This window comes from Rhinolophus ferrumequinum, chromosome 6 (genome assembly GCF_004115265.2).
Source record: "Rhinolophus ferrumequinum isolate MPI-CBG mRhiFer1 chromosome 6, mRhiFer1_v1.p, whole genome shotgun sequence".
NCBI lineage: Eukaryota > Metazoa > Chordata > Mammalia > Chiroptera > Rhinolophidae > Rhinolophus > Rhinolophus ferrumequinum.
In genome coordinates, this window is record NC_046289.1 from 51,666,071 (window position 1) to 51,690,504 (window position 24,434).

Genomic DNA, 24,434 nt, shown 5'->3' on the forward strand with positions numbered 1-24,434 from the left:
GAGCCATTGGGCTGGCCCCCAAGACTATAATTTCATTTAATCTCCTGCTTATCTAGCCACAAGCCACGTGTGTTTTATTTTTGCCCTACTTCTGCACAGTCCAAGTCTCTAATAGGTATCGAAAAAGAGAAAACCCTTTACAAATATGCATGATGTAACACCTCCTTCCGAGTAATTACTAGTAATAATAGTAGGTATCGATTATTGGCCTGTCTCTGGTACAGTTCTGGGACACTTTTCCATGTTATTTCATGTTATCTGCACATCGTGCCTATGTGAGGGATGCAGTTCCATTTACTTCCTAGGCAAAGCTGCTTACTGAGGCACTGAGCGTCAGAGAGCTGAAGTGACAGGACCAAGTGAGTATCACAATTCAGTGGCCGACCTGGGATTGACTTCAGCTTTCCCACTCGTGTTCTGGAATCAGACAGGCCTTTGAGTTTGAGTTTCAAATGCCTTATCCACAAAATGGTGGTAGTATGCTGTGCCCACCTCAGTAATCTTGGTCTCCTTTACTTCTCTCAGCCGAGGCTCTTTCTGGAATACTTTTCGTTTGTAGATTTCTTCATGCTCATCGAAGTTTGGAATGGTCCTCTCCAAAGTATGGTGTTCTTTATGGGAAACTACCCCCAAGGCACTTACATTACTAGAGAGACAGAAAATGGATGTGACGATCCTCCATTAGATGTAAGAGTCGCAGAGAGGGGGCCAAAAATAAGTACTCCTAGGATTCAGAGACAGCCAAAGATCAAGAGGGGCTGGATTCACCGGGAAAGGTCCTGGAGAGGAAAAGGATCTGGCAGTGCACGTCTTTGAGTCCCTAGCACTGGCACACAGGACGTGGCATGTGCTGGTTGAACTGACCTGGGCCTCTGAGTCTGGATGTCAAGGAAAGCACCGTGGTCGGGTGTAGCCTGAGCCAGGACAGGAAGGAATCTGCCCTTCCTGTCACATCTCCCACCCCACCCCTTGTCTTGGGGACCACCCTGGATTTCCTAGAGCAGGCAAATGGCATTTTTTGGGGAGAAAGTGGGTGCCCAGAGTAGACGTACAGACCAGCTCAGGGGTCAGCCTTGGTTAGCGTGCCCTCTAATGGGGTGACCATAGCGTATCACCCAACTCCAAGCACTTCCCCAATGTTGTTCGTCTCTCTCTCCCTGCCTGGCTCTGAAATCTGCCCTCTGGGGCATGTCCCTCAGATTCAAACCCCATCCCAGGCACGTGACCTGATTTTGTTTTCTCTCCATAGCTGGATCACTAAGCAGCAGGCTGTCTCTGACTCCAGGACGCTGGGGCACACCTGTTCCCTCTGAGCCCATTCCTGTTTCCTGTCGGCTGCCCAGGAACTCTCTGGGCCCTCGGGAAGGCTGCAGGCCTACAGCTCACACCTGCTGTCCCTGAGCTCAGGTATCCAAGGCAATATCCTGAAGGAACTTTTCTCACTGCCTGTTTGTGGGACAGGTCTGCCTCAAGCAAACGACTTTAGACCTTCCATTTCTCATCCCCAGTGCTGGCAAAGGGGTCAGCACACCACATTCTCATCCTGTTGGTGAGAGTTTCAATGGATTCAAATTTCCACAGACCAAATTGGACCATGTGCACCAAAGGACTTAGACGTGCGTAATTTTTGACCTAGCAATTCCTTTTCTAGGAATTTTCCTGAGAAAATAATTAGGCAAGTGTACAAAGACATGTGTAAGACATGGTTCATCAGAGGATTGCTGAAAAAAGAGTAAAGACAACCTCCAAAATTCCAACAATAGGGAATGGATTGAGTAAATCATAGTACATCAATAAAATGGAATCCGATTAATTGTAAGAAACAACGGTGTAGATAGATGTAAAGAATTATCATAAGTGAAAAATAGTTACAAAAGTATGTAATAATAGGTAGCATTAAGTACTTATTACACGCCAAGCACTGTTCTAAGAACTTCATGGATATTAACTTGTTTAATCTTCACACCAACCCCACTTAGGAAAAAACTGTCACTGTCCCCGTTTTACAGGGGCTTGAAGAGGTTCTGTGACATGCCCAACGCACACACTAGTCATGGAGCTCAGCAGACACCAGATTCCACCTCCCTAAAAACCGTGATTCTGCTTCTCAGAATAGGGTTGTGTTTGTTTTAAAAACAAAACAAAATAAATGGAGTGTGTGTGTGTGTGTGTGTGTGTGTGTGTGTGTGTAAGAAAGTCTAGAAGGACTGGAATGAAAATATTGCAGCATTATTATAGGATATTGTTATTTTTTATTTTAAAAATACTATATATCTATCGCTGTTTTTCATTTCAACAGAATAGCTTTACTATTAATATGAGAGTTCTTTCTCCCAGTTCTATACATTACCCATGCTCACGAGGAGGTGAAGCATGTGAGTCTTTCAGATGGTGGGTTGGAAGGTCCACTAGAGTTAATTTTAATAAAGGATCAAGAAGAATCATCTCTATTTCTTTCAGTTTCAGTTGGTACTACTTAGGAACTTTCTTTGTCTTTCTGAATAGTTCAACTAATATGGAGAATTCTCCACATGTTGAGAATACAAAAATACAAAAGGCCCAGATAGAAACCACCCTTAATGCTATAGAATGATCCCCGGCCTTCTTTGAACGTAAAATTACTTGCTAATTTTTTGCTTTTCCTTTATCTCGCTAGCTTTAAGAAAAAGAGAAAGGTGGGAATGTGGTGGTACTTGCAGAGCAGTTTTGATTTCTGCCTCGGTCTCATTAAAACTGACATTCTTTGTATCACTGCATTTCATTTAGAATATCAGCTTCCATATCAGCTTCTTTAGGGGCCCAGGGGCTCCCGGGACCCCCTGCCACTCTGAGTCCAGCTTCCCTCTCCTGGCCCAAGGACTGCCTTTTTCTGAAATGCTCCTTTTTTCAGGATTTGCCCAGGGCATGGTTTCTCACCACCAGAACGCCTCCATGAGTGAAGGGAACCAGGAGGCAACAGCGCTTTAAAACAAACCTGCAGAATGATAGCACACCCCTTCTGCACTCAGCACCCACAGTGTCTGTGTGAACACCTCGTTGGACACTCACATCAGTCTGTCAGGTAGCTGTGATGATCCCAAGTTTTTAGAAGATGAAGTTGATATTCAGAGAGCGTTGATGACTTGCCCAAGGTCCCCAGTCATCATAGCTTGCACAATCATAATTTAAATATATATTTGGCTTCAAAAATACACTTTTTTTTTTTCTCTTTACACTATCCTGACTCACAGGGATTTACCCAGCTGAGCTGTTTTGCTGTCTTTCCCAGGGTTTTTTTTGAAGTGTGACAGTAAGAGTATAAGGAGTTTGGGCACAAGGGTAGGTGATATTTTTAAAGTAAAACCTATTTTTGTATTTTATAACCATGAGTATATCTTACTCTTTTCAGAAGGTAGGTTAACTAGCTAAATTTCAGAGTTTAAATACACACACGCACAGACACGCATACACACACCCTATCTTACGGTTTATAGATGCTTCTATGGGCTGCACTGATTGAAAGCTCACTGTGCCCTGACTTTGACACTCCCTCTAGAGTCCGATTCCACTTTCTATCCCTTGTTCGTGGTTCTGGCTGAAACACAGAGACAACATCAGTAGAACAAAATATATGGCATTTATTAAACATGTGACATAGGTTATAATATCAAAGTAGAGCATGCATGAACAAATTACTCATTCGTTTCACAAAAACACCAATCAATACTGAAAACATGAAATGATTAAATTTCCACAACATAAAAAAAATTGTCTTTCAGTTAACGTGAGAAAGAAAGAAAAAAAAATCACAGGTCGAATAAATACAGTGATTTCAGCTGGCTCCATAAAGGCATAAGGCACAAATTAAACCAAGGAATTAGCACACGAGACTGAAGCGTGTCTGCCCGCACGAGGGCCATCTTCAGTAGCAGTTCCCACAACCCTGTGCACATCCTCGGCAGCGAGAGGAGACAGCACCTGCATGCTGGGAATCCTTCCCTCCCAGGGTCAAGTTTCCCCAGGTGCCCATGGTCCTGTGGACAGGCTTCTCTGTGCCAGAGAAACACTGCCTCTAATACTTTTACGGGTAAACAAAGCTTCCATACAGTAACAAATGATTCTGGCGTGAATAACAGGTAATTTCAAATGACTGTCCTTTTCCCTCCCAACTGAAGTCTAGTAAAACAGAAAATAAATCGTGAGGAAATGCTTCTAACAGAACTTCAGTGTCCACATGGAAAACTAACGATGGCCCAGTACAGCCTGGTAAGCTGGTTGCGTGTTTGAAATATGACCTTGTAAACGTCTCTCCTGCCCACCCCCTCCACCTCCACTTTCCTTCATGTTTTAAGAAATGGATGAGAACCTCGGTAATTTCCATTCTGTCTTAAACTGTGTATATGAAGAAGCAACAGTCACCCTTTCCAGACTTCAAGCCACAGACTTCCAGGGCGTTTGTCCGTCTGTAAAAAGTGCAAGTCTCTGAGTACCTAAGTCAGAGTTTTCTTCATAGTTAGCTCCAGGACTCGTGCGTATGGGGCATAGCCCCTGGAAGGCATTGCGATTTCACGGGTCCGATCTGTTTGGCTGAGAAATGAGAAAAGGCAGGTTAGGAAGATAAAACAAAACTCTCCATACTCGTGGGTAAGACAACTCTAAGAAATGGTTTTTCAACATTTAAAAATAGACTATAATAATGCAGTTGAATATTTCATTTAAATGTTACAAAAAGGACCATTATTTTTAGCAACTTTTAAAGGTTTAGCACGTGCTAGGCATCGATGATTCAGAAAAATATAAAACATGCATTGAAGGAACTCATAATTTGGTGGGAAAAATTTGTACATAAATAATTTTAATATGATACATGGGCTACTATAATAGAGACATAAAGAGCCGTGTTGAATATTTTCCATTTGCCCGTTCAGATCTAGTCTCCCTCATCTCCACCTGACTCTGCGCCCTGGGAAGCTGACCTGAAGGTCGGCATCAATGGGTTCCCCCACTTTTAGCTTCCAGTTGGTTTTGACTGGGACGTGGTAGCAGGGGATGAGAAAACGGAAGGACACAGAGGTCAGGACATTTGTTCCCTCCTAGTCCGGCAGCAGCTTGCTCTATTCCTCTAGCAAAGGCCCTCAGTTATAGCCCTCCCCTCCATCTCTCCCACTGGCTTTCTTCCCCTGCTTCTTCAGGTACAGGCTGATAACAGCTCCCACTGTTACTCTCTCCAGTATACGCCATTGTCCCTTGGTTATTTCCCTTAAAGCTGCCCAAACCTTTGTAAATAGTTCTTTCATGTAAGTTTCTTCAATCTCCGCTTCCTGGCAGGACCCTGAGAAGCACAACATTTAACATATTATGGGCAAACTGAGGGCAGAACAAGTTAGCATCACTTGGAGGACATCGGGAAATTCATATGGGAAGGTGAATCTTGAAAGATGCCTGGCCATTCCTCGAGTAGGCAAAGAGGAGATGGGACTTCCAAGTGGAAGGGACAGTATGTGCAAAGGCAAAGAAGAGTGAACACAAAGGCCATGGGGTGGAGGGGAGACAAGTTTGGTACAACCAGAGCAAAGAGTTCATAATGGAAAGTAGCAGAAGACGAGGCCTGGTGGAAGAGGGCCCTGTGTGCTCTGCTAAGGAGTTCAGAACGGATCAGGAAGCCAGTAAAGTTTTTAAGGGGGCAGAGGGGACATGATATGCTCATATTTTTATTCTAGCAAGATTCGTTGGTACTACTGAGGACTGACTGCAAAGGACTCAGTCTGGAGGCAGAAGCTTAGTTAGGAGATTTTTTTTTTTGCTGTTTTTAGGAGGTGAGAGAGCGATGGCGAGAATGTGAATTCTAACAGTAACACTGGAGGTGAAGCAGCAAGAAAAGGTTTGGAAGATATTTAGGAAGTAGGTTTAATAGGACTTAGTGACACAGATGGAGACATATCCCATTTTTTTCCCTCCTGGACATATAATACAACTACATTTCCCAGACTCCCTTGCAATTCAGTGAGCCGGTGACTAAAGGGGCAGAAACTATTTACAGTTGACCCTTGAACAACACGGGTTTGAACTGATAAATCCACGAGTATGTGGACCGGCGCAGTTCAAACCCGTGTTGTTCAAGAGTCAACTTTTTCAGTCAGCAGTTGGGAATCGTGTATGCAGTGGACCAACTTGTTATATGTGGATTTTTGTCTGCATGGGGGTTGGTGCCCCTAATTCTTGCATCATTCAAGGGTCGACTGTACATTACTTTCAGATTTAGCTTATAAAAACCTTCTACATAATTCTCTGTGCTTTCTCTCTTCCCTTTCATGCAGAGGGGGCAGTGGAAGACCCACGAGGACTCCAAAACCCAGGCTGAGTTGATAGATGGAAGAATCCTGTGTTCCTGAATGACTGTGTGGAATAAGACCCATGCCAACCTTGGACTGTGGTGTGAAAATTCAGCCTTTCCTGTGCTAAGCCAACAGAATCTCTGGGTTGTCTGTTACAGCGGCTACACTCCTCATCCTGACTGATGCAACGACCAACTGTGTATGTGAGATAGAAGACTCAACCCCCTTTCCCCTAACTTCCCACGACCAATCGTACAACAAGTCGTGAGGAATCTACCTCCCTAAATACTGTTTTGTCATCGGTCCTCTCTATCCCTTCAGCTACTGCCTTAGCTCAGGCTCTCATAATTTATCTTTGAACATTGGAATACTATCCTAAGTGGTCTCCTTGTCTTCAGTGTTGGCAAGGTCTTCCTCTCCCTGAATCCACTGCCCATTTTGCTGTCAAGGATATCTTCCTAAAAAAGAGCATTATGACTGTTCTTGAAACTCTTTGAAGTTCCCCCATTGCTCTCTGGATGAAGTTGAAACTCCTCTGCATGGTCTAAAGGCTTTTTACCGTCTCCTGTTATATCTCCCGTTCGGCCTTGCTAAGCAACACACAGTTCTCATCATTTACCGCACTGCTGCATACGTCTTTGCCAATCTCATGCTGTCCCCTCCACCTTGAATGCTTCCCTAATCAAATGGATCTGATGAATTCCTGCTTATATTTCAAGACTCAAACCAAACATCACCTCCTATATGACACTTCCCCCTACTCCTTACACCAGCGATAGAAATGATCCTTCCTTGCTTTATGCACTCACACTTTCCTTGAGCAGTGCTGCTCAATTTCCTGCTTCCCAAAGGTTCATTTTGGATAAACTTCCCCCATCAGTAATACCTCCCATTACCCTGCACTGATTTTCAACTAAAGAGTAGTAGGGAGACAGCTTCTTAATGAGGTCTATTAGAAGATTGGGGGTAATTTTAAACTTCACATGTCTCTCCCCAGAGATTCAATATGTCCTTTTCATGCTCACCACTGCACCCTCCCCATATACACCTTGAAGATGACTGCCCCACCAGCTTCTGACACACCACTGGAAGCATCCGGAACCCCTTAGTCATGCAGCTGTCTCCTCTGCGTGGTGTATCTCTCGAAGGCTGAAAACCATTTCTCACCCATCGTCATAACTCCAGAAGCTCACTTAGGCCAAGCACAGAGCTCTCATTGCACATACAGAAGACAAAGGAAACCAGAGGATGACAGAGGAAACCAAAGGGATTTTGAGAAGTGGTCAAAGTGTCACCTGCCACACAGAGGAAGCCACAGGATCTGGCAACTGAGGAGTCTCCAGTGACCTCACCAGGCCGTTTAGTGGAATGCCAGGGACAGAAGCCAGATGGCAATTTCTGCCAACTACTGTGAATATTCCACATAACAGAAATGGTCTCTGGTGACAATATCCTAAAAGCCCATAAAATGCAGAAATATTTATAAAGGTGGACCTTCTGGGTTTCAAAAGCTCTCATATCCCAAAAAGAGGTGAGGTATTTTATTTAGTTGATCAGTAGGAAATAAGATTTCAAGAATGCAAATAATTTCAACCTCATAATTGAAATTCGCCCATATTTTTTAACACATTAAGGCTATTGTTAACCTTTTATGAATCCATAAAGGGGCAGTTCTCCTGTGGGAAACAATAGCAGAATCAGCAACTGAAGCTTTGACAAAAGCTACTTTGTGTTCTGGTCTCTACAGCAGAAATTTGAAAATGTAGGCATTTTAAAGGGCTTACTATGTGCTAGGAACTTATGACCACAGGGAATATTTTTCATTAAATTGTACCTATTAAGAAATAATTTATGAGTTTCCTGGAAACCAAGTTTCACCGAGGAAGGAGAAAGAAGTCTCTTCTTTCGGTTTTTTGTTTTTCACTTTTCTCTGTGACCTGAGGTAGGCTGACCTGAAATTGCTCTCACTGGCTTTAATTAACATATATCAAACATTTCAAATCAAGCTCTTCAGTCTTTTATTTAAAAATAGGTGTTTAAAAGCCTCCGAAGTCACAGTGAATACCTTCTCAGCTCTCCCCTCTCTCCTTGCTCTATTAAGAGATCTCTGCTCTCTAGAAACTCACGTGACACAGAGATTAGATGACGGAGGGGAAGAATGTCAGGAGGAGTAATTGGAGGCAGATGGTACTGATTAGACATAAACGACAATAGTCTCACGCAGGCTGGTGGCAGTTGGAATGGAAAAGTATGAAGCAAATCATGAAGAAAGAAGACAGCACTGTATGAGTGAATTAGTTTAGGAACAAATAATTCAGGCTCAGAGGTGACTGTAGTATATTGAACTTAGGTAACTGGGAAAGTTAGCAAAACAAAAATATGAAAACACGGTCATTGCACTGGGGACATGATGCCTGTATCTCACTTAATCATCTCAGCAAGCTTCTGAGGGAATCACTATCAAAATTTTGCTATTCTAGGTGTGGAAACTGAGACACAAAGAGGTTAGGAATTTGCCCAAAGCTATAGATGTAGCAAGAGGTAGATCCAAGACCCAAACCCAGATCTAACTTCCAGCCAGTGTTCTTAACCCCCACTCAGAGAAATCATTTAGATGAAAAAAATTGACTCACTCAGCAACAGACAAGGTGAGTATGAGGATCAAGCAGACTCCAGCTGCGAGTGTTCAGCAGACAGCCGGAAATGAGGACTTATCACAAAAGAGAGGTTGGATTACAGGACGGCTCAGCCACAGGGAGGCAAGAGGGAAAACCACAAGACTGGATGCCTTCTTTGCAGAAGCTACTGCAACCAATACAGAAGAACCATGAAGAGTTCCCGTGGTCTTCGAGGAAAAAGAGGAGCCATCAAAAAAGACGGAGGACAGGCCAGGGACGTAGGAGAGAGAAGTCCGACAAGGGTAAGAAGTAGACATTCTTCTGCCCAGGAAGAACTGCCAGATGCTACAGAGGGATGGCTCCAATCAACGAATATTAAGTGCCTGCCATGTGTGAAGCACTATTCTAAGTCCCAGGGAGACCGCAATTAGTGAAATGGATAAAAATCCCTGCCCTCATGGAGCTTACATTCTAGGGGGGAGAAAGAGATAAAGAATAAACATAAAGAAGTAAAACATTCAGCAAGAAATGCTTCTTCCTAGTTCTTTATTAAATAAATAAATCATATTATAAAACAGGTCAGCTGCCTAAGTCCCCAGTTGCTATGTACCTTTTATTTATTCAGCCAACCAATGTTTAGTGAGCATCAAGTAAATGCTAGACCAGGGATGGTAGCCTACGGTCCCTGTCTGCAGAGGTACACAGCATTGGCAGGGACAGGTGAGATGTGGGGACGGGTAAGAAAAAGGGCTTGATAGCTCTATAAGAAAGAAAAGGCTGATTTCATTTAGTTCAGCAATACATAAAAATAGAGCAGCTCTAACAAACACTATTCGCTGTAGCACAGCATTATAACCCTTGCAGGTCTAAGGACAAAGGAGTCTTTGGTGCCAGGTGTGCCTGGGACACACTGGGACCACTTTGATGTCTCAGCTGACAGACCTCATCACCTATTAGGCCTTCCAGTGTTTTACGCAGTATCTAGAGGGTTTCAAACCACCAATAGTTCAATTGAAGAGCTCAGTGCATACTAAAGCCCTATATACTTGATTAAGCTATTAAAACATTTAATAAAATCAGCAATAACCACCAATAAAAATTAAGTTAATGGAATTGCTTTAGCACACTCAAATTCTCTTCTATGTGATAGTGTCTTACATGTAAAATCAGAGTTTTTACTTAGTTAATATAATAATAGCTATTATCTATTAAGGGGTTAACTTCGGTCTAATTATGCTAAATACTGTATATACATTTTCATGTAATCCTCATAGCAACTCTATGAGATTTGATATTGCTATCTTCCTTCCCATTTTAAGGTTGAAATCACTGAGGCTTAAGAGAGATTAAGTAGCTTGCCCAAAGTTGTGCTCAGTTGACAGCTGGCCGGGCAGGGAACCCCAGCAACCTGAGGTTCCCCAACTGGACTAAACTGCAGGGTACTTTGTGGGAGAAGAACAACAGATAGTAAGAACAAAACTCTTCTGAATCAATGAGACTTAATTCAATACTTTCCTTGATCTACAACATTTTGGAAGAGGCTATTCTAAAAATATTCTGGAAAACACCATGAAATCTTTCATTAGTTAGATGCAATTTTGAAGTCCAAGTAAGAACCAGGAATTTCGTTAGACTGTATGCAACACAATTCAGCAACTCTCTATGTATTGAGTATTTTAAAACCACGCATGTATCACCCCAGGACTCAGAAGGCCTGGTCCTAATCCTGGTTGCGTGGCTGCCAGTCAATCACTTTGTCTCTCTGAGCCTCAATTTTTGTATCTATAAAAAGTAGACCAGGGGGTTCTAATTTGGGATTAACCATATAAAAAAAAAAATAACAAAACAGCTTGTTTTTGTTATTCAAACAAAAACTTATTTGAAATCCAACATATAAAACACACTAAAAGCTGATTTTTTTTCAGGTTTTCTTTTTTGTATGCAAGAGGGTCCCCACAGGTCAGCTCTTGCTAACCTCCACACCCTCAGAGACCTAGCACAGAGCAAGGCAGTTCCAAGAAGCGCAGGTGGAAAACTACTGCCCTGAATTGTCTCTAAAGACCCCGTGCTCCTCACCACACAGACTTGCATGGCGCCTGTCACATAGTAGGCACTTAATAAATATTTGTGAGGAAACGAATGAAATATTATTCTGCCTTTTCGGAAATACGGATATGTAGTTTTCATTTCCTCTGCTGATTGACCTAGGTAGTTAAAGTGCTAAGATGGATCCTGGGGGAAACCAAATGTTACATTTATGGAAAAGCTGCTTTTAGATACTGAAGTGGCTTCCAAGTTCACCGTGGCCATAAGTTAAGGGTCTGTCAGCACTTCCATTATGAAAACCGCTTTGTGGTTTCATAACTTCACCATAAAAGTTTGCTTCAGGCTATCCTTCGGCATACAAATTGAAAACCTTGTTTTAAGCCAAAATGTGGGAATTAGAAAACAAACAATTTATTGGTTGCCAAAATGTGGGAATTAGAAAACAAACAATTTATTGGTTTCAGACATAGTTTTGTACCCGTCTTAGCCAAACAAGATTTATTACGTGGGCAATTAGAGTGGACTAAGCCACTTGGTTCTTCAAAAATAAAAAAGGAGGGAAATGGCCAACTATTTATATTTCAAAAGGAGTCCCTGGACATGATCAATCATTCCTTTTGGCTATATTTTTATTAGGTACTGTGTACCCCACATGGATGAGACCTGGAGTCTATTTACATATTCTTTTCCCTTTTTTCTTTCTTAACATTTTCTATGAATTATATCAGAATGATGAAATTGCCTTGTTTTTACCAGAAAGCAAGCAATGTAAATGAGAACAACGTGACTTTGTGACTTTGGTTACCTAAATCACAAGGTACATGTAATCAGCGTACTTCTTATACATTTGTTTTATGCCCTCTTTGGGCCAAGCACAGTTTTGAGAACCTAGAGATGGTGGGTTAGTTACTGGTTCACAGGCCCTAATCTTACTAGGGAAAGACCCAGGCGTAGGTATGTGGAGCAGCTTCACACCGAACACATCAGTCCTCTCACTCAGAAGTACAACTGAATGAAGCAGACTACGGTTATTGTATATCTGCTCATGACTGAAACACATCATTTATTTTAGAATCTGATCCAGTGCTTGACAATATTCTGTTATGCTGCTGGAGAACAGATGAATTTTATCCAAGATGTAGACTTTCCCTCCTCTACATTACCAAAGCATCTCACAGGTTCCTCTCACACTATTGTAAATTACTGCCCGATATCTGTCTCCCCCTCCAGAGTGCACTCTGGGACAGGAACTAAACCTCATTCCCCATATCATAACTGCCTGGCACAGGGAAGATACTCAATAGACTTTTGCTGAGTGAATGAATGAATGAATGAACAAACGAATGAAGGAACAAATACATGCACTAACTGATAGGGCCAATTTATCTCTGAAGCGCCTTCCCCAGATCTCTCCTTGGCATCCCCTCTGCCCTGCACAATGCCCCTGCTCCCACAGAAACTAGTCAGACGCGTCAGCAGCCACCACTTATCTTTGCAGAAATATTTTTGATAGAAAGAATGCAATTCTGGTAATAACAGCCCAATAAAGTATTTTCTTATGTCAAAGAAGAATTTGAGTCAGAAAAACAGGAAATTCCTAAATACCTGGGTAGAAGATCACAGCCCACTCCAATCTCCCTGGTTTCCACTTCAGACTTGGATTGGGTTTCTGTTAAATAGTCCAACCTGCTTTGTAGTTCATTATTCTAGAGATGAGGGAAAAAGTACTTTTAGTAAAGCAAATATGTCCCCCCACAAATATGCATGATACAATTTATGTGTATTATCAGACTTTCCCCCATGATATGGACATCACAATGTACTTACTGAGCACCTCTTATACAGTAAGAATTGAAGAAATATATCGATTGAATCCTTACAGATAGCTTTCTCTGCATGTACACACATATGTATCCAATTTTACATAAATGGAAACAAAATATCCTAACCTATACATAAATCTGTTTTTCTCTTAACAATTTGTTGTGAATACCTTTCCACATTTATTAGTTTTCTTTTTATGTCAACAAACTATTTTAATGGGTTCATAGCATTCCATTGTATACATGTACATTATTTATTTAACTACTCTCTTATTGATGGGCATTTAGATATTTAATACTTTTTTTGCAATTATAAATAAGGTACAGCTCAACTTTTAATACTCCCTTATTAAACTGTAAAATGAGTAAGTCTATTAATTTAATTTAGTGGGAAATACCTCTATAACTTAATAATTAGTATTTCATAGGTGTGGAAAATTCAGAATCTCAAACATATAAAGTAGAACAAGCTCCTTGGGATTAAAATTAGCATTCTAAATAGATTTTTTTTTTTCCAGGCCAGGGCCAAACATTACGTAGGTTGATTATTAGATGCTCAGGAATTGGAAATTTGCCCCATGGGGGAAATGAAGGAAAAAGAAGCGAAAAAGTTGAGGATATTAGAATGAAAACAGATGAAGTGATGGTGTCTGAAATCAAAGGGCAAAAACATACACAAAAAATTCATAAAGAGGTTAACAGTAGTTATCTCCATATATTGAGGTTTTTGGAATTTTTTTTAAAAGTTCTATATTTTCCTATAACGCTAGACTAAACTGTCATGAGGCAATGACCATATCTATCTTCCTGGCTGTATCCTTGAAGCACGGCACGTAGGAGGTGCAAGAAATATTTACTGAATAAATAGCATATTATTTGCACAACTAGAAAATGATTAAAGTACTTATCTTCTTTTTAAATTGGAGCTGAAGCTGAAGCACTATTCTAAGGAATTACATAGTACATGAAAGTTGAAAAGTTCTATGGAAACAGAGGCTCATTTGTTTGACAGAAAGAATGTGGGTTACAGCTCAGTAGCTCCTGAATGGAGGATATCAAGAGCAAAGCAGCAGCTCTGATACAAGCTTGTGTTCTGTAGGATATAAAGGACTATGGACTCTTTCTAATAAATGGGAAATGGTGTAAAGGAAGAGAATGCATTCCAGATTGCCTAGCAGCTGACAAGCCATGACAGATCTATAGACTCTGAATCTATCACCTGATACTCAGTATGGAAGAATGGTGCTGGCTCACTGCCAGGGGTACATCAATATTCATTCTCTCTCTCTCTCTCTCTCTCTCTCTCTCTCTCTCTCTCTCTCTCTCTCTCTCTCTCTCTCTCTCTCACACACACACACACACACACACACACACACACACACCCCCCTTCCCTGGCAATATCTGGACTCTCCCACTCATAAGGAAAGAGAAAGACAAAAGAGGCCTGCCCTTTAACAAGTTCCAGCAATTCCATTTTGGTGCAGATTTTAATCATTAGGATTTCACAGAATTCTGGGGCTACCACCTGTATAGTTAGGGCCATAAAAGACAAGGTTAGCAAATATGTCTCAACTGGCACACAGTGAATAGTGGACAGGTAGCCCAAATCCTTTGTTCTATTTCATAAGAATTCTATGTGTACACATCGGATACTCACTGAAGCACTGAAATGAAAAACTTGTAAAAATGTAATGCAATCAGTAAAACAAAACAAAACAAACAAAACCAACAGGATCTACTATGTATCAGATAGTGTGTAAAAGTAGGTAAGGGAAAGTAGTCAGCAGTTAAAACAAATAAAGCTTGATTTGAAAGCTTTGAGAAGCTCCGTCTTGTGGGGGTACAGACAACCAAGCAGAAAATAACAGAACAAGGTGGTAAATCCACGTCAGAAGGACCCACAGAATATTAAGGGGGAATTCAGAGGAGATGCCTATCTCAAGATTGGGAGAAGGACTGAACTGTAAGTGAAGATTTCCTGGAGTTAAGCAAAGGAAACGGAGTAAAAGAAACAAAGGGGATGAGTATTCCAGAATTGTGGAAACATACCAGCTTGAGAAAAGGCACTTTACCGCAGTATACAGGTGGGCAGAAATTAGTTATAAAGGGCTGCCTAAGCCATTATAAACATCTTACACCCAATCCTATGAGACCATGGTCAACACTGGATTTTATTTTGATCACTTGGGCTCTCAAGTTAAAATATGAGAGAAAATAAAACTACAGGCAGGAAAATCAGTCAAAGAGGTCATTAAGATTTTCCAATTAAAAGAGTGAGAGCTGTACTTCTAGTGCAGAAGAATAAGTGCTTAACAAACAAGTCCTCTTGCAAAGAATAACTATGAACTCTGGACAAAGAAAAAAGATAAACAGATTGAAAAAAGACAGGCAAGTTTTAGAGGGGAGGTAAAACTTGGGGCAAGTGACAAGCATAGAATAGCTTCTCTGTGATTTGCCCAAAGCAATAAAATCATGGTAGTGGCAGCACAGATACAGTAAAGATTCAATAGAAAGGTCATCTCTCTGGTAGAATAAACAAGGAGAAAGAGTGCAGGATAACCAGGGCTGCCAAAATTAAGGGGGAAGCTGAAAAGGAGACGTTGGAAATCTTAAATTCTGCGTATAGACTCAGCCCACCTCTGGCAGACCGCTGACCCATGCATGTGTGGGGCAAAATGAAAAATGTTTGTAGCCACAGGTCAAAGAACTGAACTGCAATCTGAGTCATCACCCACTCACTACAAGCATAGCAGGTTGTAATTGGGTCTAACCAAATTCATTACCTTCTAAAGCAAATCTCAATGCTCCTCAGAACAACTTAAAAGAGAATCCAAAGTTTCTACAGCAAAACATTTACAATGTCCAGATTATAATCCAGAATTAGTTGACATGGAAGAGCTGGGAAAGTGTGACCCATTCCCAAGGGAAAAGAGAACCACCAGATGCCCATCTTCAGGTGACTCAAATGTGGGAATTTTCATACAAGGACTTTAAGACAACCATTATAACTATGCTGAATGAGGTAAAAGAAAAATATGCTTGTAATTGATGAGATCATTTTTTAAAATCAACAGAAAGAAATAGAAAATATAAAAAAGAACCAAATGGAAGTTTTAGAACAGAAAAACACAAAGCCTGAATTAACAAAAAAAAAAAATCACTAGATTGACTTACGAATGGAGATGACAATGGAAGAAGTCACTAAACTTGAAGACACATTAATAGAAATCATTTAATCAAAATAAGATAAAGAAAGAAAAGATTGAAAATAAGTGGAACTTCATAGAACCGTGGGACAATTTCTTAAAACCTAACATAGGGGTACTGAAATCACAGAAGGAAAAGAGAGAGAAACTAGAGCAGAAAAAAATATTCAAGAAATAATGGCCGAAAACATCCAACTTTGGTAAAAACATAAATTTACAAATTTAAACTTGGCAAATCTCAAAGGGGTTAAATTCAAAGAGATACACACTTTGGCACATCATCATCAAACTACTACAAACCATAACTAAAGATAAATCTTGAAAGTAACCCTGTATATGTGAATAATCATTTGACTTACCACAGATTTCTCATCAAAATCTATGGAAGCCAGAGGACAGTAAGTACTATGAGAAACTGCCAAGTTAGAACTCTGGATGTTTCAGTAATGATGGTGAAATAAAGACCTTACTTTCAGATAAGAGAAATGAAGTGAATGTGTCACCATCTGATCTGAACTACATGAAATGCTAAATAAGAGTTCTTCAGGCAGAAAAAGAGATGATTTCAGAGAGAAACTCAGATTTTCAGAAATGAAGGAAGAATATCAGAATAGATAGTATATGAGTAAATGTGAAAGGCTATGTTTCCAAAGAAAACCACATTTAACATTTGGCATATTTCCTCTTGGGCCTTTATTATCCCTCATCCTCTCATGTGTAATTGGATTATACTATAAATACTTTTGTACTTTGTTCTTTTAATTTATAAGCATTTCCTATTGTAAACATTTTAATGGCTGCATTATATTTTCTCTTAATTTCTTTAAAATACATACGATTTTAAAGCAAAAATTGTAACAATGTATTATGGGTTTATAATGTATGTAAGTATAATACATATATGTATGAATATGTGTGTGTGTGTATGTGTGTGTGTATACATATACACATACTGGGGGTACAAAAATTGTACACATTTTAAGAGATATTATCTATGTATTACTTTTCAAAGTTGAATTGAATTACGGTAGTAATGTGTAGTATGATGCTTGCTCAAAAGATGGCATTAATCAAATGAATGCTAGCATCATCATTCATTGTATTACAATTTTAATACAGTGTTTTCCTTTCTTAAAATGTGGATCCATTTTTTGGATACATATACATATATATATCCAGCAAGGGGAGGGGTAAATAGACCTATACCATTGCAAGACTTCTAAATTTTACATGAAGTGGTATAATATTACCTCTAAGTGGACTGTGAGTTGTTAATGATGTACATTGCAATACATAGAATAACCACTATTTGAGAAAAGATACATAGCAAAATGCCAATTGATAAATTAAAATGTAATTCTAAATAATATTGAAATAGTCCAAAGAGAAGAGGAACAAAACAAACAAGTAAAAAAAAAAAAAACCAGTGGGAATGGAAAACTAATAATAAAATGGTAGACTGAAATCCAACCATATCAATAATAATTAAATGTCAATGGACTATATACGCAAATTAAAAGACAGAGACTATCAGAATGCATACAAAAAAGGAAAACCCAACTACATATTGTCTATAAGAGATGCACTTTAAATATAGAAGCATGAATCAGTTGAAATAAGTGGATGGAAAATGCATCCTATGCAAATATAAGGGCAGGAATGGCTATACTCATCTTAGATAAAATAGACTTCAAGACAGAGTATGAGCAAAGGTAGTGACCAACATTTCATAATAATCAACAGGCCAATTCATCCCCCAGACATAACAATCAAAAATATGTATGTACCTAATAACAGAGCTTCAAAATACCTGACATCAAAAATGACAGAATGAAAGAAATAGATGATCTAAAGCCATAGAAAAGGATAATAGTACTCCTCCTTCAGCAATTGATAGGACAATTATACAAAAACCAGGAAAAACATAAGTAATCTAAACAATATTATCAACCACCTAAATCTAATTGATATTTATAGAATGCACACAAAAACAGCAGGATATGTATTCTTTTTACAATATTTAACCAAGAGAAACCATATGCTGAGCCATAAAACAAGACTCAATAAATTTAAAAGAATCAAAACCATACAAAGTATGTTCTGTGACCATAACAATTAAATCAGAAATAAAAAACAATAAGATATCTAAAAAAACCCTCAAATATTGGGAAGTTAAACAACACACTTCTAAACAATCCATAGGTCAAAAAAGACTCTCAAAGGAAATTAGAAAATATTTTGAACTGGATGATAATGAAAATACATCATATCAAAGCTTGTAGGATATAGCTGAAGCAAAGCTTAGAGGGACATTTATAGTTTTAAAGGCTTATATTAAAAGAAGAAAAGTCTAAAATCAAGGGCCTAAGGTCTACTTCAAGAAGCTAGAAAAAGAAGAGCAAGGTAATTCCAAAATAATTAGAAGGAAGGGAATAATGAATATCAGAGCAAAACTCAATAAAATGGAAAACAGACAACAGAGAAAATCAATAAAGCCAAAAGCCATTTTAATTTTTTTAAACCAATAAAATTGATAACCCTTCGGCTAGACTGATCAAAGAAGATGAGAGGAAAGTAAAGGGGGTACAAATTACCGATATCAAGAATTAAAGAGATATCAAAAAGAAACAATTAGGTATCTACATGGGGAAGAAATCCTTAATCCTTACTTCAGACAAAACACAAAAATAAACTCCAAATTGATCATACATCTAAATTACAAAGGAAAAACTATAAAATTTTTACAGGAAACCATAGGAGAAAATCTCTGTGACCTTATAGTGGGCAAAGATTTCTCAGGATAAAAAAAGTATAAACCATAAAAGAAAAAATTGATAAACTGGACTTGATCAAAAATAAAAACCAAAATAACGATATCTTCAAAATATATCAAGAAATTGAAAAAGCAAATGAAATGAGAGACAATGTTCATAATACATATATCTGACAAAGAACTGGTATCTAGACTATATCTAGATATAAAGAACTCCTACAAATCAATAAGAAAACTAAAAAACACTCATAAATTAACACATGTGAAACCACTATGCTGTACACCTGAAACCAATATAAAATAATATCAAATGTCAACTAAAACTGAAAAACAAAATAGTCCTGGGAATATAAAGTACAGCATAGGGAATATAGTCGATAATGTAATAACTATGTATGGTGTCAAATGGGTAAGAGATTTATTGGGGTTATCACTTTGTGAGGTATATAAATGTCTAATCACTATGCTGTTTTATACACCTGAAACTAATAAAAAAAAAACTTAAACGTTAATAAAATAATGGGCAAAATATTTGAACAGACATTTCAAAAAAACAAGATATATAGATGGCCAATAAGCATGTTAAAAGATACTCAACATCATGAGTGACCACAAAATACAAATAAAAAATCACAATGAGAGACCACCACACACTCTCTAAAATAGCTAAATTAGAAAGACTGACAATACTAAGTCAGGGTGAGGGTGGGAGAAACTGGAACACTCGAACTGCTGGTGGAAATATAAAATATTAAGTTGGTGCAAAAGTAATGGTGGTTTAAAAGATTAAAAATAATTGCAAAAACTGCACTTACTTTTGCAACAACCTAATACCACAATCCCTTTTACAAACTGTTTGATAGTTTCTTTAAAAGTTAAGCCTACATCTACCATAAAACCCAGATATTACACTACTAGGAATTTATACAAGAGAAATAAAAGCATATGTCCACATATGACTTGTACAGTAATGTTCATAGCGGCTTTATCCACAATAGTCCCAAACTGGAAACAACTCAAATGTACATCAACGAGTGAATGGATAAATTGTGATATATTAATATTAGGTTGGTGCAAAAGTAATTGCGGTTTTTGCAATTGTTTTTAATCTTTTAAACCGCAACGACTTTTGCACCAACCTAACACACTAGACTACCATTCCATACCACAAAGAATGCATGCAACATAGGTATATCTAAATCGTTATGTTGAGGGAAAGAAGCTGGACACAAATGAGCACATACTATATGATTACATGTATATAAAATGCAAACAGGTACATAGTGACAAAAAGTGATAAAAGTGACCCTTACCCCTTAAAAAAAAGTGGTTGCCTGGGGGTGAATGGAGAGAAGGATTGCCAGGGGACACAAAGAGTCACTCTTTGGGGAGTGATGGAAACGTTGTGCGTTGATTGTGGTGGAGGTTTCACAGGTATACACAACTGTCAAAACTCATCGAATTACACACTTTATTATTTCATGGAGGTGTAACTGACACATAACATATTAGTTTCAGATATACAACATGATTTGATATTTGTATATATTACTAAATGATCACCACAATAAGTCTAGGTAACATCCATCACTATGAAATTTAAATAGATACAGTTTATTTATGTAAATTAGATACAGTTTATTTATGTAAATTAATATACAAGAAAAAAAAAGATGGCGAGAGCCTGAACATGGCTAGTACGAGGAAAGTTAGAGAGGAAAGGACAGATTTAAGAAATACTTAAAAAATAAAATGGACAGGACTCGATACAGGAAAACAAAGCCTATCTGTTCTCAATCTTCCAGAATATGACTTAACAAGGACCGACAAAAAGCAGCTCAGACTGCTGCCTGGCCTGTGCTCTGTAAAAGATTGCTTCTAGGATTGAGAATCAAGTTCCAGGGTTTTCCTGCTTTCAAATACCACCACCTTGCGTTTAGATGTGAAATGCATACCACACGATGGCTTGGGAGGCTGTGTACCTTCCAGGAAGGAAGGACCTAGTATGGCACCTTTGTGCATTTGGGGGAAACTATGTCACAGATGTATGGCAGCCACCTCCTCCCCCAACGCTCTCAGGCCCAGGGGAACGAGCAGGAGAACTGTAGCACATGCGCTAAATAAGAATGTGTGTCCAATAAAGTGTGTACGTGGAGTTCTGGTGCCTGGTGCTGCTGCCCCGTATTCCACAGGAAAATTAATACTAGTCCCAGGAATGCACAACAGACACGTGGAGAGTTTTATGGACCACACAATACATATTAACAGCAGGATGGACAAAATCAAGACATTTAACTCCTTTCCTCGGACTTTTAAATGTAGCTGTGTATGTAGGATTTTCAGCAGAGAAAAATGAAATGTAATCTGTTTAGCGTTTCAGTAAGCTTATCATCCTATGAAGATATATACTTGTCATTTTAGCTTAATAACATCTTCAATATCAAAAATAGGAGATGAGGTATTTCTTCTTCAAGAGGTGTGCAAATAAAAAATTGTTAGGAAAAAAAGGAAAAAAGAATGGGCATATTTTTGTATCAGGAAGATTTTGAATTGGATGATGAAAATGCATCTGATGGGGCCAGGCTAGACAAACTTTTAGGGGTCTGGTGAAGGTGGGGATTGTAAATTCGAATGAGTTTAAGCATGAGAAAGTAAAAATGATGAATTCAGGGACCATATTTTTCAAATAATCCACATTTTTCTCTTTAAAAGAAGAAGTGGGGAGAAGGCAGAGGAAGAGGAGGAAATATATATATATATATATATCAATGACAATGAAAGGAATCCCTGGGATCTAGACAATTGAAGAAACAGTAAACACATAGGGCATTTACTATGAGCCACGTACTTTTCTGATCACTTATTGTTAACTAATTTAATCCTTGTAACAACTCTATGGAGAGGATAACATTTTAAAGAGAGGACCCCTTTGACAGATGAGTAAACTAAGGCACAGAGCAGTTAAGTAATTTGCTCAAAGTCACAAAACTAGTAAATGGCAGAGCTGAGATGTCCACTCAGACAGTCTGGCACCAGAGTCTGCAATTAGGCCCTTAGAAAAAGGTAGCTATTTCATTAATAAGACGGGATATAGGAGGTTACTAGATTTGTCCACCAAAGCTTTTCAAAGCGATCTGAAACACCACCATCGGCATCATTACGGTTTAAGGCAGAGGATAGAAAGTCATGGTATAAAAATGACTGGTGTTTGAATATGTCAACATAATAGAAATCCTTATGGCCAACAGAACCCTGTAAATTGTAAAGCAATTTAATTACATAAACTTAGAAAACATCAGTGTGACTTCCTAATCTTAAAAAGACACACGTTTTCCCCAATTCTGTCACCACTAACATTAGCCTAACAGTAGGCACAGCACTTCAGCCCACTATCAATTCTCATGCCAGATAGTCTTCAATATAGTTCTCCCCTAAAATGAACTGGAGCTCCTTGGAGACAAGCCAATATCACATCTCAGGAGAGAAATGGGGATAGCTCGTAAATACCTTGTTGTTGCCTACCTGGGCAAAGACGTTAAGGGAGAACACTCCCCAGCTGCGTTGTGACAATTTGAGCATCAAAGCAAAGAGGGGAAAAAAAGAAATAATTATTTGGGAAAAAAGGCTGAGTCTGAGAAATACCTTGTGTCTACAATGTCACTCAAAAGGAAAGTTAATATAAAGTGTACAAAAAGCAAGTTTTAATAAAAAAGAAGGGTGACTATAACATGTTACAATTTGTATTGATTTTTAAAACTAGGAAGCATTAATATATAAGGCAATGCAATTTCTTTTATAGAGTATTAATTATATGTGTGTTGATAAAATGTCTGTGTTAGGTAGGCAAGAATAACAAAAGGAATTGTATGTCAGGTTGTCTCAGGGCATCAGGGCCCATGGGACGTGTGCATGTTGTTGGTGGTCAGATAACAACCAGCTGGAAAGAGGATCAACAATTCACTGGCTTTAGTGGTCGCCCACAGTTAGCAAGGAGACAACAGTCAGCAGTGTGTTTGTAACACGACAAACCAGTCGCACAGCCTAAAAAGGAAAACCAAGTACTCAGACTCAATCTCATTTCCTAGGAGATGAAATCTCGACATGGTCCAACTAAGTATGGTGAAATATTAACAAGGAATGCATACTTTTTTAATAATGCTAAAGACCAGGTCAATGTATCACAATGATAAGGAGTCCTGAGTTTGAATCGCCCTGAAGCCACCTATTCCTGTGCCCCAAGAATCAGCGGGTACCTACCCATGTCCTCTAACCTTAGCTATTCAGAAAAGTAATTCTGTCTCCTTTAGATCTGAAAGATCATTGCACCTGTCTGGAAAGTGCCAAAATGACGTTAAGTCGAAGGGAACACTGAAATAAGTAAAACAATAGCCTTTGGAAGATATAAAAAACGAACAGAAACAATGAAAAAATAAATTACACTCACGATATTTAATATTTTAGAATAGGTTAAAGTGCAACTGTATTATTAAATCTTGTCATTATATAATTTACTTTGTACACGTTTCATCTGCTGTTTAAGGTGGATGCTTCAAGTGATCAAAAGGAATTAGCCACACTAACTTTGTAGTGGAATTTAAATAGTTGAAAGGAATTTAATCTATCAAATTTATAATCAATGCTTAAATGCTCAAGAAAAACTGGTTTCAAAGCCTTACTTATTAGATATATACAGTAGAAATGCTAGTCCCCCTCACCATTGGACACTCACCATTTCCTGACATACCACTTGTGACTCTTAACCTGGCAGCTTCATCTGACCAGCAGAGTCCAATCAGCTCTGCCCAGAGCACGTCAGAATTGCCACAGCCCCCAGGAGTAGGCCTCAACTGATGACTGATAGGAGTTAGTGAACAAGTGCCCCAGCTTTCTGACCTTTCAGAAACGATAACTAAGAGCCCGTTGCACATCCCACTGTGGTAATCTCCTCAGGAAGGCACCCAGGATAGCCTTCCATCCCTTCCCTGTCTCACTGTCCCACTCTGCTACTGGGACATCCTGGGATCACCGCTCAAACTGTGTCGACTGATATCCATATCTCAGGGTCTGGGCAACCTAACTAACAGAAGAAATGAATTGAAGAAATTGGGCATTAACCAAAGCACAAATATGTGAGCAAGACCTTTCTCCATGCACAAATCCTCGAGGATAATTCATAGTCTACCAGTAGGACAGCTGGCTTAAGTAGCATGGCCGGGGGAGGGAGAGGGGGATGGGCACTGTCTTGAGTGACCTTCTGCCTCTCTTGTCAGCATCTCCTTCCTCTCTCCTGGAACCACCTTCTCTCTAGACCCACGAGCTTCCACCGGGACACTCACTCTCTGACTCTCACTGGGGAAGGTGTGATTCCTCTTACAGGGAGCTGTGATTCCAGAGGGCAATCTTAGAAATAGAAATGTCCATTCACAAGGCTGGGGCTGGACCCAGTGACCGTGGAGGGGACATAGAGGTGGGCAGGACAAGTATCCATTTACTCAGGTGTCAGGGCACTGAGACTCTTGGGCCTTGAATCTGCCACCAGAGCCCCATGGGCCAGGAGGGACATCTGGTGATTTTTGTAGGCAGCCCCTCAAAAACAGAGTAAATGAAGACTGAGCTCACCACCCCTATAAATACAGTGGTTAAGAGCTCAAGCT

The 24,434-nt window shown here is 39.3% G+C and overlaps 1 protein-coding gene across 1 annotated transcript in view; it reads right to left on the reverse strand.

Moving 5' to 3' along the window:
• Positions 1 to 3,595: 3,595 nt before the first annotated feature.
• MYZAP (myocardial zonula adherens protein) overlaps positions 3,596 to 24,434 on the reverse strand; it is an 87,877-nt gene continuing 67,038 nt past the window's right edge. Inside the window, exons 12-13 of the mRNA XM_033107811.1 lie at positions 12,584 to 12,684; positions 3,596 to 4,566 (exon numbers count right to left, since the gene is read on the reverse strand). Coding sequence (XP_032963702.1) covers positions 4,470 to 4,566; positions 12,584 to 12,684 — 198 coding nt within the window. The 3' untranslated portion in view covers positions 3,596 to 4,469. The remainder of the gene's footprint in view (positions 4,567 to 12,583; positions 12,685 to 24,434) is intronic.